This window comes from Melanaphis sacchari, unplaced genomic scaffold, assembly GCF_002803265.2.
Source record: "Melanaphis sacchari strain LSU unplaced genomic scaffold, SCAv2.0 Contig26_pilon_pilon, whole genome shotgun sequence".
Lineage (NCBI taxonomy): Eukaryota > Metazoa > Arthropoda > Insecta > Hemiptera > Aphididae > Melanaphis > Melanaphis sacchari.
This window is the reverse complement of record NW_020271143.1, coordinates 1,259,697-1,276,707: the sequence shown is the minus strand read 5'-3', so window position 1 is coordinate 1,276,707 and position 17,011 is coordinate 1,259,697. Positions and strand designations below refer to the sequence as shown.

Genomic DNA, 17,011 nt, shown 5'->3' with positions numbered 1-17,011 from the left:
TGAGATTATCACCAAATATTTATATGATCATTTTTTATTTACGATCAAGTTTTCAAAGTATTTTAACCTTTTTAAGCCTTTTATAGGTGTGAGACACTTTTAATTCTTTTACATGTAGTTTATATTATTATTAATTTTACATTCGCGATAATATTTTTGATTTATTATAATATATTATCTATTTATACTATATGAACTTATTTTTACTAATTTACATTATTTACAGTGTTTTTTTTTTATACTTTTTACGTTAAGGTGGTCTTGACTCTAATAAAAATAATATAATAAATGTAATGTTTTCATTGAAAATTGAATCAATGTACCGTAATACTAATAATAAAATTAATTGCTTCAATATCAATATCAAAATCATAACATGAAAATAAATGTACTTGTGATATGACCGTTTTCAATAAAAACCGTTATAATATTCCTAATTATGATATATCATTGAATTCAAATTTAATATATCTATTTAAATAACCTATCTTCTGTAAAGCAGTGGTACTCACTTTTCTTTCTTATAAAATATGTATCTAATTATTTTGCATAACTAATGAGTAGTAAAAACCAATTTTAAATGTAATGTAACAACTTAATATATATAATTTATATTATCCATTTAGCTTGATAACACATTAAAATCAGAAATTCAATTAACATCTACAACTATAACAATACTTATTATAGTTATGAAGAGCGTGACATAATATTACTCACGAAACACTGCACTAAGTTTTCTAAAATTATGGTACATCTAGTAAATCTCTATGGATTTTTATCAAAAGCAGACTGAAAATTTTTAAACTTGAAATAGTTCATACTTAAAGGCTTATCGACAGTACACAAAACGCACTTTCTGAAATAAAATGCAAACACAAACGACACGTTAACTCTATAATACCTACCAATTAGTCAGTCTGGCATTTTAAACTCAGTTTTTGATAGATCTATACATATTATTATACTGTATGTATTACTAAGTTTCAGTTTATTTTGTTTTTAGTCATCATTAATATTTCAAACACGGTATAAATCGTTATTATGTAATATTATAATTTTCAGTGATCCAAACAAGTATTACACTTAAGTCATATTACCATAGTTGTGAAAAAGGTATGCAAGCCATAGAAGGAAGCAATTTAGTTTAATTTTATTCACAAACATAGTAAATATACAGTAAACCCTGACTTATCGAATACGTGTATACTTGTATATAAAGGACACCTTTCTTAACGGACAAAATGACTAGGTACCGGCAAAAAGATATGCATTCCAATGTATTTCGACCTATCTATTATGGACTCCTTCTATTACGGACACAAACACTAATATTTAACCTGACAATTTCATAACGGACAAAAATAATATAAAACAGCGTTGATAAGGAATGTAATTATAGGTAATTAAGTGAAAACACGGATTACGACCAATTACATTATCGCCGATTACGATAACGCTAATCGCGAGTACCTATTGAATTTATGAAGTTGAAATACATACTAGGTTAATACAATTTAATAGAAATATATCCAGATATAAATTGTAATACGTATAAATAATAACCATAAGTATCTAACATTTTTATTCAGTTTCTATCGGTTCGCAGTCAGAGTTGTACATACATACATATTTTTCTTAACAATGTCACCTTACGTGCCACGTAAAACTTTAAATTTAAAACAAAAGGTAGACATTATTCATTTTAAAGATTCTAGCGAAGGTTGGTCTATTCGTAAACTTGCTGAAAAATTTGGCATCGGTAAAACGCAAGTGGCTGAAATTTTAAAGAATAAAGAAAATATATTACGTCGATACAAAGAAAATTCTCGCCGATTCCAGAGAAACGGGCCAGGTGAATTGATTGATAAAATTGTTTTAGAATGGTTTAACCATGTTAGAAATAAAAATGTGCCTTTATCTGGACCAATCATTCAAGCAAAAGCTTTAGAAGTTGCGCGTGAAATCGAGTGTGACGATTTCAAAGCTTCCAATAGTTGGTTAGAGAGTTTCAAGGTAAGGCATAATTTAGTTTTTAAATCGATTTGCGGAGAATCGACTTCTACAAATCTAACAATTGTGAATAAATGGAAATCGAAAATTTCGGAAATAATGATAGGGTATGAGCCACAAAATATATTTAATGCTTATGAAACTGGTCTGTTTTACCGAGCATTGCCAGACAAAACGTTTTCCTACAAAGGGGAATCATGCTCTGGTGGAAAAATAGCTAAAGAACGTTTGACTATTCTTCTGTGTGTCAGTATGTCCGGAGAAAAACTTAAACCACTTGTCATTGGAAAATCTGTCAAACCAAGGTGTTTTAAAGGAATTGATATTAGTAAACTAGAAGTAGAATGGAAGGCGAATAGTAAAGCATGGATGACTACTCATATAATGACAAATTGGCTTCAACGACTCGATCAACAAATGAAAATTCAAAATAGAAAAATTTTATTGTTTCTTTATAATGTAACATCACATGCACATCTGTCTTTAGACAACGTAACACTTATTTTTTTTCCTCCAAACATAACATCAACTTTTCAACCTTTAGATCAAGGAATAATCAAAAATTTCAAAGTTTTTTACCGCAAGTTCGCACTACAACACATTATTGCAAATCTAGATAACACTCGAAATGCACACGACCTGGCAAAGCAAATCGATGTTTTAAAAGCGATTATATGGGTGAAAAAAGCATGGACAGAAATTTCATCATTTACAATCACAAACTGTTTCAAAAAAGCAGAATTTCCGTTTAGTGAACCTCCAGAAATCGAAAATGAAGTGAATAACAATGAATTGATTAAATTAATGGAGTTTCTTCCGTTGCCTAGAAACGACGATTTTGCCACGATAGTCAGTAATTTGTCTACAGAATGTAGCTCAGATGAAATAGCTATGATTTTAAATAACATTCAAACTGAATTAAATCTCATGGATACCGATGATGAGCAGCAAGCTGATGACCAACTAGAAAATTCTGAAGTTAAGACGTTTAAAAATTATTCAGAAGCTCTTGAATAGTTTATTCGTCTGAAAGAGTTTTATTTGAATGATAAGGTGATGAAAAAGGGTTTTCATACGTGAGCGAATTAATTATCTATCACGAGTTGGAAATGACCAAATCGAAGTTCAAAAAACAAACATCAATACAATCATTTTTTAAGAAATAATTAAATAATATGTAATAAATTCATAATGTGTAATTGTATGTAATATAAAAATAATAATTAAAATTACATTTATATTGTATGAGTATAATTTATAATATTAATAAAGAGTATACTTATATTATAAAATATAAAACAATATTAATAAAATGTACGAAAAAATTGTATACATCAAATTTGTAGATTAATTTTATTTTTAAAACATTGAAACCTGTCTACAAAGAACAATTATTTTGGTCCCGTGACTGTCCGTTATATACAGGTTTCACTGTACCTTTCATACATAAAATATACCGCATAAATTAAACATTTTAAACTAGTGTGTCATGGATCCAAGGTCATCTACTGATATTATCATGGTACTCTCAAATTTTTATTTCTAGAACATTTATCACAACTTATTATTCTTTATTTTTAAAAATACTTTACTGCATGCAAATTTAACAATACAACTGGATTAAAGAAGCTTTTATTACTTAACCACCGACAGAACTAACAATCTGTGTACAAGAACATATAACACACTTATCTAAATCGACAGATTCTGTAATAAGATCCGAATTTGGGTTATCATCATTACCTAACTAAATTTTGGATAACTTAAAAGAAATATTATCTGATTGTAACAACAAGGCTATATATCCTAACAAATATTGTTTTTAGATGATAACAAATTAATTAATATCTTAATTCATTGTTAAGTACATATTTTTTTCCAAATTTAAATTACAAATATTTATAAAAATAATTATGTTACTATATTCTTTAGAATTTTTAATCTCAATATGAACTATTCATAAGAAAAAATTTACTAAATGTTCATATCTTAACTATTAAATTAAAAATTTTACAATTTTCTAACTACAAAATACTTGTACTTTGTAAATTGTCCTCGTAACTTTGAAGAATTGTATAAAAATTTGAACTTCGAATGCATATAAAAAAAAAAATCATGATTTGATAATTTTTAAAAAAATATAAGAACAACTTATAATATAGGATATCGTATTAAATTTTCAAGAATTTTGATCATTAAAGAACTTTAATCTAACTTTTTTTGAAAAAATCAAAAAGTTTTCAAGCTCAAAAAAATTCAATTTTTACCATGTATAAGAAAAAATATAATCCTTAGGTAAAAATTCCAAGTACCTATTTACAAATATTTATTTTTGAATTATAACAAAAATTCGAAATCGATTTTGTGTAAAAATTATCGTTTTATCTTAATGTCCTGTTTGTTTTTCGAATTATCCTGATATACGAGTATATTCACAATTTTGAACTTTCTAAAGCATTAACTAGATACAATTTGCTATCCTTAATCATCCAAAATGTTAAAAATCAAAATCATTTTATTGAATATACTTATTGTACTCACATTACAAAAAAAACTTAAAAATTGTAAAATCAGTACATTTATCGCCTCACTCAAAATCTAAAATAAAATTGTACAATAATATAATTACACATTAATTTTACTTCTTAATAATGTTAGATTAAATAACATACATTTGTTTATTTTATTATTATCATGGGAGTTGTTTAAGATGATTTCAAAATCAAAAGAGTTATAGACCCAAAAATGTTAAACCCCTGGCCATAGGCGCCTCAAGAGAGGAGCAAAGGGGGCAATCCCCGCTCCTAGAATTTTAAATTTTTTACCAAATTATAATAATTGTAAAAACGAAACATAATAATATTCTATAAATAAAATATATAATAATAATACCTAATTGTTATAACGATGAAACATAATAATGTACTATAAATAAAATAGAAGTATAAAATGTATAAAAATATTTATTTAATTTTTAATTAATTTTTCCCCATCTAGAAAAATGTCTAGGGATGCCCATGACCCTGGCGTATATTATTCAAAGGAAGTATTAGTTCAAGATTGTTTTAACATCTAGCTACCGTAATACAAGAGGTTAAGGTTAAACTATTTATTCATACTTAATAATTCCATAATTTTTGTATTTGTAGTAATAAAATGTGTAGTAGGTATATGATGAAGTAAAAATAGCCAATAACCATTTGTATTTTAAAGTAGTGAATTTAAAAAAAATAGTAATTAGAAGATCTAATCTATTTGTGAAGCTATAGTGTTTTTCAATCGTCGTTTTGTCTGTGTTCACTGCAAATCATCAGTCATCAGTGTAATGAATATGTTAAATTATTGTATACAAAAAACTGGTTCTAATCAGAAACTGTATTATTTTCTATTCAAATCTGTTTAAATGCTGAAAAGTATCAGTAATTATTTTAACAGAAAACACAATAATAGCAAATCCTTTTCGCAAAATAATTTTCATTCATTTTTTTAAAGATTGAATAAATTATTAATATTAATATAAATATTAAATGTACAAAAATTATAGAATATTCTTATGAATAAAAGAGGTATCAGTTAAAATTGTGAAAAATAATGATATTTAATAGAAATGGTGAATATCTTTACAGTGGAAACAGTAAATGTGAAAAGTCAGAAATTAAAAATAAAAAAATTTTGAATCTATAAATTTATTAATCGATAGAGACTCGTAAAGCTATATTGATCAATATCTAATATTAAATATCTATATATGTCTAATTTATGAAATCAATTGTATAATAGTGAACAGTTTTTGTACAGAACATCACTGTCTCATTTATTAAAAAAAAAAAACCTCATAAAAATATGTATTATTTATAAAATAATAATATTATATAAATAATATATTCAATCAAATAAAATACTAAATATTATTCGATTTGTGTTATTATACAATATACCATTGTTTTAATTATATATAAGACCTATAATATAGGTATATTATGTATGATAATAATTAACGAAATATTTGAGAAAAACATATAGCCAAATAAAAAATAGATACAAATGTACCAGTAAAATCAGTAAGTCGTCCCGAGTATCTGCGCATTTATAACTTACGTATCATTTCTGTGTACGGAATATTTTATTGTAAGGTATTGCTTTATTTGAAACCCAAAATAATTGAACAATGTGTCTTATAAACATGGCATGTTAGCTTATACATTTATGTGGTAGATGATTTTTAGGTAATAAAATATAAAAGAGCTTAATATAACTCAGTAACGATATAGGAATTAGAACGATTCATATAAACGATTCACATTTATATAAATATATAATTTAGCCAAGTAAAACATACAAAATATTGTGTTATTTGAAAATATTGGAGAAAGTAAGTTACAATACATCCATGCATCACAATATAAAATGTCTGTCTTATCTAGATTTATTTATTTTTTTTTTTTTTGTCAAATAAATATAATAAATATTGTGTTATTTTATTTTGATATTCTATCAGTATAAAACGATTTTCTGAGTATTTTTCAAACGAAAATAGACAGATGAAGGATAGAATGACAGACTGCTACCTGCTAGTAAAGTTTAAACAGTCTCGTCTGTATTTGACGACCTGCTATCCTACTGATAGACAACTATTTGAATACATTATATTACCGTTGACTTGTACTGTTTACAAAACATTATTAAAAATGGTCCAGTAGATAAATATGTCATGTGATCAAATAAATAGTTAAAATACTAATCGTAATCCGAGTGTATATATAAAGACTTATTTGGTACCTATTATTTTAATAATGTCGAAATAACTATTTTAAATCTGCTAGTTTAATGTTTTTACACGAAATGAGAATAGGGTGTAGAATATTAACAAAAAATAAAAGCATAAACAATACGATTTAAATCAAATATACTTTTAGAATTTAAATGAATATTCACAGAATCGTGTTCGTTATTCATATACTAACGTTCTTAATTTCTGTTGAGTGAGGACAGTTTCCCAAAAGAAATTTCCTACTCCTTGATAAACATTTATTTACTAGGTATATATTATTATTATTATATTAGTTTAGATCACCTTCTTAGTAGTAAAAAAGAAAATTTAGTCGAATTTATAAGGAGCGCTTAAATTACTTTGAATAAACCTCTAGTTTAAATAAGCGAACAAACTCGCAATAATTTTATATCAAAATACTTAGTTATTAATTTTTTATTAGGTATCTCAAATTCCAGCAAATTAATTTAGGAAATATTATATCATTGACTTTCAAAAAAAAAAAAAAATAAATACAACTTTAAGGAACAAAAATATTAGGTATCATTTTATAATTTTATTTCTTTAAAACGAAACAGATTTCAGAATGCATAATATATATATATATACATATTTACCTTATTAACTATGTAATTTTAAGACATATTTAAAAATGTATACATATTAAAATACAATATAATATTATATATATACTAATATACTATGTACTAGAGTTAAAAAGTTAATGAGCTTAGTTAAATATATTAATATTATTGGCTTCAACAATTTTATGCATCTTAAAATACCTATTTCACATTATAATATTATTAAAAAACTTTGTTCAAATGTAATTTCAAATAAATATTATTCTAATCAATAATCCGTATAAATTTCAAGTTTTTAGATTCATATATTTTTCAAATTAAGTTAATTTATCATAAGCTTGATATATTTACAAACTTAACTTTGAATGGCAACAAAAATAAATTTACCACTCTGATTTTTATGAAATTTGAACTTAATATATAAATCATTATTAATTATAATTTATGAATAATAATATTTTGAAACAATAGAACTTGTGTGCGTGATTTGTACCAAAAAAAAAAAAAAATATATAGTAACTAGTAAAATTAAAAAAAGTTCTTTTATTCACATAAAATGGTAAATTTGTCCACATAATTTAATACCAGATGAATATTATAGAAAAATATATTTTTACAATAAGTTTGCGATTATTAAATATACGAATTTTGGTATGGAAAATTACGAATATATTTTAGTATAAAGTAGTATATAATGTTCAATCGACTTCATGTTATTTAAGTAAGTAAAGATCAATATATTTTCTGTTAATAAATTACTATATAAACTTCGAAATCTATAATAATTGTGTGTCTACACAGCTATCTGAGTAATCCACTTAGAGCGGATTAAGCAGTCGATCATTTATTATTTCCCTGTGCTATTTTATAAAAAAAATGAGGTAAGAGTTTAAATCCGTGTTTGAGTGTTTATAGTTATGACATAATATAGGTATTAATGTTATCGAACATTATAACATATAAGTTATTATACTTTATCAATGACGTAATTACACTTTTCGCTTAAAATTAATCTAACATTTTGTGTTTTACATAATAATTATATAAAGATTAACGATAAGTTTCAAGACCTCACGAAAAATAATTCAGAATTACTATATTATAATAACTAAAATCGCTATTCTTCGTTTAAACATCTATAGTTTCATCCAAATTCGAATTTAGAATGGTTATTTTGTAAATGTTCTCTGTAAACGAAAGTTCCAATTATCAATAACGAAGTCAAAAATAGTTGAAAAGTTGAAGAAATATCAACAAGTGCGGTTTTTATCAAGACTTAGCACTCGGCATCTCTTTTTTTTTTAATATTACACATATAGGGTATACTGATTTATCATTGTCCACTCATGGTCAAAATATAATATTCTGTCCATCTCTTCTTTTACTACTTTTTGTAAATACTTATTCAAGAAAAATTGTATGTAGTACCTTTTAAGATCAATAATCGAGCATGTTGGCATAGTTTAAAGAGGTAAATTTATGATTTTTTCATATTAACTTTAGAATAAAGTAAAAACTAACATGGAAAAAATCAAAAAATATATATATCAGACAGCAAATTCGGGTTTTAACTACAAAAGCAAAGATTGATCTGATATTTTTTTTAAATTAAATATCGCTCCAAACTTATTGCACACACTTGGTCACAATAGGTGAGTTGATTCCCGAGACCTTTCTCATGTATTAGTTGATTCCCGAATCATTAAGAGATACGTACGAGTTGATTCCCAGGTAATTATATATTTTATTCAAAATCTAGTAAAATATTCAGCCTATTAGCATAACCCAAGAAACATCACGAAGAGGTTGGCTGACAAGTTTCTCAAAAATGCTGGTTTTTTTAGTTTTTTCATATTTTGAAAATCGTTCAATTTTTATTAATTAATCATTTATTGAATTATATTATATTTATTATTATTAAAAACATTAAGTAGTAATTAGGTAAAAAATTATTATTAAAAACATTTAGTAGTAACTAGATAAAAAAATATAAAAAAATTTAGTAATTTGGTAAAAATTTGTAAAAATTTGTAACACATTGTTTTTATTAATCGGTATCTGTAATGAGATTTTTTTTTGTAAATTCGCGCGTGGTCTCGGTGGACATAAGAACGAATTGTGTGTGACAGTCGAACTCTTTATACGGCCGTAAACTTTTTACTCGTGCAATCTATTGATAATTGATATACAACAATAGGGAATCAACTCGTACATACCCTCTAATGACCCGAGAATTAACTCAACGGTGTCGGTACAGGTAAACAGGTACTCGGGAATCAACTCGTACGCAGCCCACTAGGTACCCAATAATATCCTGTACAACAAGGAGATCAAATCGAAAAAGATTTTTTTATTAGGTTATTTTGTGCGAATTGCTTTTTTAATATTTTTATTATTATGTTGTATTATCAAGTCAAACACTTTCCTTTAGAATAACTCTTAAAGGAAATATTATGATGATTTCATATCTGTATTTATTTTTTTATGTATTTAAATTTTTTTGCTTTAGGAATTTAAGTTATTTATAAACTTAAAAGATAACTAAATCATATAAAAGATACGCCATTGTCTAACTCATTTAACTATTTGTTTTTATACGAGTTAAGAGGATTAATAATTTTCGACAAAATATGTAGTTTATAAATTAATTTGTAAAGCATACATTATTAAAACAAAGAAAAAAATCAATTCTGCAACTGGATTTGACGACTTGACGTTGTACATAAAGACTTAGTATATTCTTGACAGTGAACTATGTCAAAATTTTTCGGGAAATAACTTTGTTAATACAGCATTAACGTACAACATTATGTGTTGAATACTGTGTGTTGTATATTCCCTTTTAAATACGTATAATATTAAAAACATAATTTTGTTCAGCTTATTAAAAGATTTTATTTAAAATATATTTGATATTCAAAAGATGTGAATAGGTGTTTACCGTCAGTTTCATAATATATGCCAAATATCCGACTTCAGAATTAACAATACCTACTCAGAAGTATTGAATTGTATTATAATAATTCGTCAGATTTTTGTTATTAGGTAGGTAAATTAAATAAATTATTACTAACAAAATATTCTGCATAACTCAAATCAACGTCGTATTCTATTTAAGACGTCGGATCCTGATTTAATTAGGTATACATATACTACCTACGTATTTATTTTTTTCACATTTCGAACAGAGTGTGTGATGTACCTACCTGTATACCGTAAAATCAATAATGTTTAAAATTAATAATTAAGATGACTATCATATTATGCATCATTGTTGTCTTATAGCGTGTTTTCAATTAATTTTATTAGTTAATTAATTTTTATTATAGCGTTTGCGTATTTTGATGAATTGTGTGTGTCGTATGAATACACTTGAGTTAAATAACTATAAAAGTTAAGATTCTCTATCTATGGCGATATTGGAAATCAAGGACGCTTAAGACACACGTAATTTTTTCAATATTCAAATAAAGTATAATATATACATACATATAAATATCATATAATATCTATTATCTATTGCATAGATTCTATGCAATTGTTCCTCAGAAAATATTATAACTATCAACTAAAAAATAACGAAAACTAATTAAATATTTTAACATTAGACTTAGTTTAATAAGCTGGTAGGTAGGTAATAAATTATAAATTTAATTATTATTATTATTAACTAATAATAGTATTATAAATGCATTGTGTTCAACAAAAATTAAATCAATCTACCGTAATACTGATATGAATAAAATAAATGACTTATAATAGTATCAATAAAACTACAAGTGGCAAAAAAGTACCAAGAAATACACTTAGTGATACCTAGGCTAATAGAATGTCTTCGCTCAAAATCGTTTATTATATATATATATCAATGACTTTAGAGCTCGGAAGTTGTAAGAGCTAAAAAAGGCAAAATATGCATGAAATATGCACAAAAAATTATAAAATATGCAAAAAATTTATTCTGAATTCCAAAAAAAAAAAAAAAAATACATCAGATATTGTTAATAAATTAATAAAATAATAATAAACAACAATTGTTTATAACTGAAAAAAAATTTGTGATTGGTTAGCATTTTGATATCTTATTGAGCTAAAACTATAATTAAATATATTTTTTTAATATTTTTGAAATTACAATAAATACCTTTGTTGAAAATTTTGAGTTTTATATTCAAAATTAATTTAAATATTCAGATCAGGAAAAAAATGCACTTTTCAGCTAAAATTGATAAAATGTGCATTTTCAATTTTCAATTTTTTAACTCTCCATTGTACAGTTCAGATTTCTAACTTGGTCTACTATAAATTGAGAGCACACAGAACAATATGTAATTCCCGTTATTTCCAAGCCCTATGAATGATGTCATTGAATTTAAATTTAACACATTCATCATCATAATTCACTAAACACCCACCTTTCAGCAGAACAATATACATAAGACTACCTTTTTATTTTTTTATAATAAATAATTAAGAGTTTTTTTTTAATATAAAAATCAATTAGATTAAAACATTGTAAAACACCATTTTAAAAAGTGACTATAATATTCATTGACACAAACTTGTACATATATAATATGTGCGTCGAAAATATAAGCCATTAATGTATATATTGTGTGATATAATTTCTAGATTAGATATTATTCTTTAATAAAAATACGGTTTTACAAGTTTTGTACATCAATAATTTATTTTATTTTATCTAATCAATATGATATTTAATACCAACACACTAATGCAAAGTAATAATAACTGAATCATTAAATACATTTGTTTCAAGTAGATAATTGAGCTATTAAATTTAACACCATCAGTTTTAAGACAAATAAAAAAAATATAAGGTTATCTAATCTTATATTTAGATGGTCAGGCCTTTTGTAAATAATGGTTTAATAAGAAATGTATAAGACACAAAACTGTCATTAATATGTAATAAAAAAAATAATACATCCATCAATTGCTTAATTCAAAAACTAGCAAAGTAATTATTTATTAAATTGGATTCAAAAGATTTATAATGTATAGCAAATACATTTTGATCGACACTAGTGTAATGATGTATAATACGACTAACCATTGAGTAGTTAAACAGCTATAAGGTTTATCACGAATTATAACTGTATGGATATTCATATTAATTTGATATAATAAGTTAGTAGATACAGCATTGATTTGTCAACATTTCTGACTATCTACTATGCATTTACTATTTTAAAAAACATAATTGTTACATACTTATTCAGTATTCCAGTACATATCATATTGTGTATAACATCATAGTTATTTATTTGTATAATATGATCATATTCTTGTGATTTGTAACAATAATTTTGTAATAAATAAATTAGGTTTTACAAACTGTAAAAATAAAATATGATTTAGTTTTAAAAATAGTAATAATGCAAATGTTTATAAATATGTATACTAATTAATACTAAGTTCAAATATCGTCTTTAAAAAACTGGTACCTAGTGTAAATTATTGTATCATAAAATGTTAATGTTTAAAGTACAAAAATATCTATGAAAAAATTCAGTAGGTATTGAAAAAACCTAGAAGGATAATATAGAGATTGAGTGTTGTTTATTTTGAAGTGCTAGTAATTGCATTTTATTTTTATCATACAAAAATAATTTTTTCCTCAAATTATTCTATAAAGGTAACACCGATTTGAACAACTAATACATAATATTTAAATAATAAAGTAACACATACTATTATTATATAGTTATTGCTATTTATTATTTTTTATACTATAATAAAATTTTCGTCAATGTTTGATATAAAAACATTTTTTGTAGTAGGTACATCACTATCATAAAATATATTATTTGTAATCTAAAAATTATCATTCATTACATTTTTCAAATATTAAAGAGTAATACTACAGGATAATAAATTATTCACTATGTGATAAAAAAACCCCTCGATTACATACAAAAATAAAATAAGGAGCTTTTTTACACAATAATATGTATTTTACTTAAGAATACATACATCATTTAAGTGTAATTCAATTTGTTTTTTTTTTTAATTCAAATAATCATAACATGATATTAACTAGGCTATAGGTATTAATATATTTTATAATATTTTGTTGGTATAATATGCTATCGTAACCTTAATAGAATAATTTCATATTTATAAGGTATTTAACATACACAAATACATTTCTATTGATTTAAATACAATAATTAGACATTGTAAAAAATTAATCAAGACATAATTTTATTTATACTTAGTAACTTTTATAAAAACAGTTAAACATTTATTAAAACAATTTAATATGTTTAAAAATGATTTTAAAAACCATTAAACACTTTTATTAACGAGCCACATATTTCAATGCTTACTAAAAAGAATATAATTTAACTTTTAGAAAATAACACTATTTGACAATGTATGTTATTATATTACTTTAATAAAATTAAATGCAGATACTTATAAACTTAATAAAAAATAAATTAATAGTTATAAAGTACGAAATACAATTTTTGACAATATTAATGTTAAAATAAAAATAAAACAAATTGTTAGTTACGTTACACTCTTTTGCGATCAGTAAGTACTCTGATTATACTACCAGCTCCTCCAAGAGCGTAGGCTTTTTCATGCCACATAAGAAGATGACTGCTCTTTTTCTCAGTCGACTTTTCAAACCCTTTGTAAATATACTTCATAAGAATATCTACCATGTCAATATCTAATTGAGCAACAACTTCTTCTATCTGTGATAGTTTGGTGGCCAAAAGAACTTTCATTACAACATTTAAGGCATTGTCCTAAAAAAAAAATAACAATAATATAGGTAATCGGTACAAATAAAAATTTATACTGATAAAATATACCCTTAATTGTTGATTTTTCGATCCTAAAGGTGCATTTTTCAACGCAGATTTTAAAGCGTCAGCAAAACGACCTCTGTAAAACTTATTAAGGAAAACCTTTAACACAATAACTATTTAAATTCCACTAAATAAAAGAGTACATTTATATTAATATTGAATGAATAATATGAGAGACTATTGAATAGTTCAGTGCTACATACAAAATATTATACAATTTATTCCTATATAATAGAACCTAGGCTAATTTTAAAAAATGTATTCATATACTATTATATTTTTGAGTAATAACTATAAAAATGTTTCTGTAATTATTTAATTTAATTTACTATAATATAGTAATATTCAATAAGTTTGCTTAGTAACATATTTTAAGAAAAATATATTTTGCTTTATAAAAAAAAATAATAATAAAATATAAAAAAGTTTAATGTAAGTAAATAGGTTATACTAAGATATGACAATTGATTTGTGATAAGTTAAAATAATATATATTTATAACCATAGGCAAAAATAGATATTTATCAATTACCTATTATATTATTCTTTTTACCGATTAATTTAATATTTATTATTATTATTATTATTATTGATTATTGATATTTGAAACGGTAAAGCATTATATATTAGAAATTGTAAAACTTTCAATAATTTTATTGTAAAAATTAAAGAATATTTTATCATTAAAAATTTTAAATTAGTTTATTGTGTAATAAGAAATTTAATTTATTTTGAACATTTGTTGTTGTGTCTTATTTATTTTCTTTTTAACTGTTCTGTTTGATGTTTGCCATTTTGGTTTCATGATTAAAACGTATATTGTATGCTCACCGTATACTTTTATATACACAATAATTAGGTAAGAAAAATTGGAAACTTTGAACAGCATATTGATTCATATTATATAAATATATTTAAAAATGTATAGTCCATAAAATTAAAAAAAGGGTTATATAAATAAATTGTATTTGTAATTATATTATATAACAAAACAATTACATTCAAGCTCAACATGTTAACGACTATGGATAGTACTGGTGATCCCAATTCAATGATTTATACTAAGTCAAACTTAATTTAAATTAGAATATTTTCAAAATTTAATCAATTTTATTATATTTTAATGTTAAACCACATGTCCACATAATACATTTTAAAAATTTTAATATACTAATTGATTGTTTACTTACTTAATATAATAAAATTATTTAATAAATTTATTATTTCACTGAAAGTATACTATTCTTAAAACCATTAAATACCAAATACAATATAACAAACCTATTTATTGATAATATTACTTAAAAATGTATGTATAGATTATAGAGTTCATAGTTTTCAAAATAAAATAATCATGAATACTATTTTGTTACTACGGAATAAATATATAGGTAAATAGGTATAAATAAAAAACTTTTGTATTTTTCATATGTTTTACTAAAATAGCTCGGGATAGCTGGACCTTTCCTTAGCTTACGAAGTTATACCAGATCATGTATATTGCGGACATTGTTCAAATATTTTATTTTAGTTTTGTTATTATCAAAACCTGAACCAGAAAAACCAATAAAAAAAATAGTTCTGTAAATTTGAACTAAAAATAATGCGTAGACAACTTTGTGAACGACTAAAATTTAATCTATAAAATTGACTTATGGGGGACTAATGGAATTTCCAGCACTACATGTGGCAGCTAATATAATAAAACATAAATATAATTACACAATAAATTTTGAACGACGCCTAATTAATGTATACCTGATGTTATCATAAACATAGCTAAAATAACTACCTATTAAGTTTGGCTAATGAATGAAGCACTATTTTTAATGAATTTAAGCAGAATAATGCTTAAATTACAAGATTACAAGTTACGCAAGTAAATTATCCCAACAACATTATCAACATAAACAACGTAAAAATAATATAACTTTTGTTTACGAATTTCATGAAAATATGAATTCAAATTTTCTTTATTTTTGTCCAATGAACTATTATATTATTGTAAAACAAAATACAAATACTGCATTATATCATGTACAACAAAGGATACTGATTAATCATCGTTGTAATTTCAGATTCATCTGGAATGGCAGTCGTCGATTGATTTTCCGTTTGCTCGTCATCTTTGAAGTTCTCATTGAACTGATCAACGTCGATTTTTCTGAATGCCGAACTTCTTGTGTTCTCAGACATCGTGCAATTCGTGAATTTATGTATTTTTGAGCGAGTACGAACGTACGAGACAACTAAAAAGTGAGTTTAATCAGTCGAATTTCTAACCTTACTGATAAAATGATAACTTATCAAAATACAAAATGTTGTTGAATAATACACAATCAAATAAGTGATAAATCTTTAGGAAAAATATTAAAATATACTCACAATTTATATTTATTGGCGGCTTAATTAATTTGTCGAACAAGTGAAATTAGTAAATGATTCTTATGACTTAATAGTATTTCTACTCTCTTAGTACTTCCACCAAACTGTAATTCATAGATAAAGACCATTTATCAAAAATAAGATAACAGTTTTTTATGATAATAAATATTAAATATTCATAATAATATTATTGTCAACTGTAAGTCTGTAAAGTATTTAATATTTATGTTATTTAAAGGCAATTAAAAATATCTGAAAACCTGCGTATTTGATTTAAATTCAATAATGTCTGTGAGTATGGCTCCCATCATACTCGTTTTATGAATTAACTTTCATATGTATATACACAATATTTTCAAAAACAGAAATGTTATATGTAACAACTAACAATATGTACCTACTCATATCAAAGT

The 17,011-nt window shown here is 24.1% G+C and overlaps 2 protein-coding genes across 2 annotated transcripts; one reads left to right on the top strand and one right to left on the bottom strand.

Annotated features, from left to right (window-relative positions):
* The first annotated feature begins 1,607 nt into the window (after window positions 1-1,607).
* Window positions 1,608-3,172, top strand: LOC112595338 (tigger transposable element-derived protein 4-like). Its single transcript, XM_025340492.1, has one exon. It carries the CDS (start codon window positions 1,645-1,647, stop codon window positions 3,028-3,030), a length of 1,386 nt encoding a protein of 461 aa, XP_025196277.1. The 5' UTR covers window positions 1,608-1,644; the 3' UTR covers window positions 3,031-3,172.
* A 10,656-nt stretch (window positions 3,173-13,828) lies between these two features.
* Window positions 13,829-16,681, bottom strand: LOC112595340 (actin-related protein 2/3 complex subunit 5-like protein). The gene is made up of 4 exons (XM_025340495.1): window positions 16,599-16,681; window positions 16,267-16,462; window positions 14,217-14,289; window positions 13,829-14,150 (listed from the first exon to the last, which is right to left on the bottom strand). Exons 2-4 carry the CDS (start codon window positions 16,407-16,409, stop codon window positions 13,911-13,913), a joined length of 456 nt encoding a protein of 151 aa, XP_025196280.1. The 5' UTR covers window positions 16,410-16,462; window positions 16,599-16,681; the 3' UTR covers window positions 13,829-13,910.
* Between the last annotated feature and the right edge of the window lie 330 nt (window positions 16,682-17,011).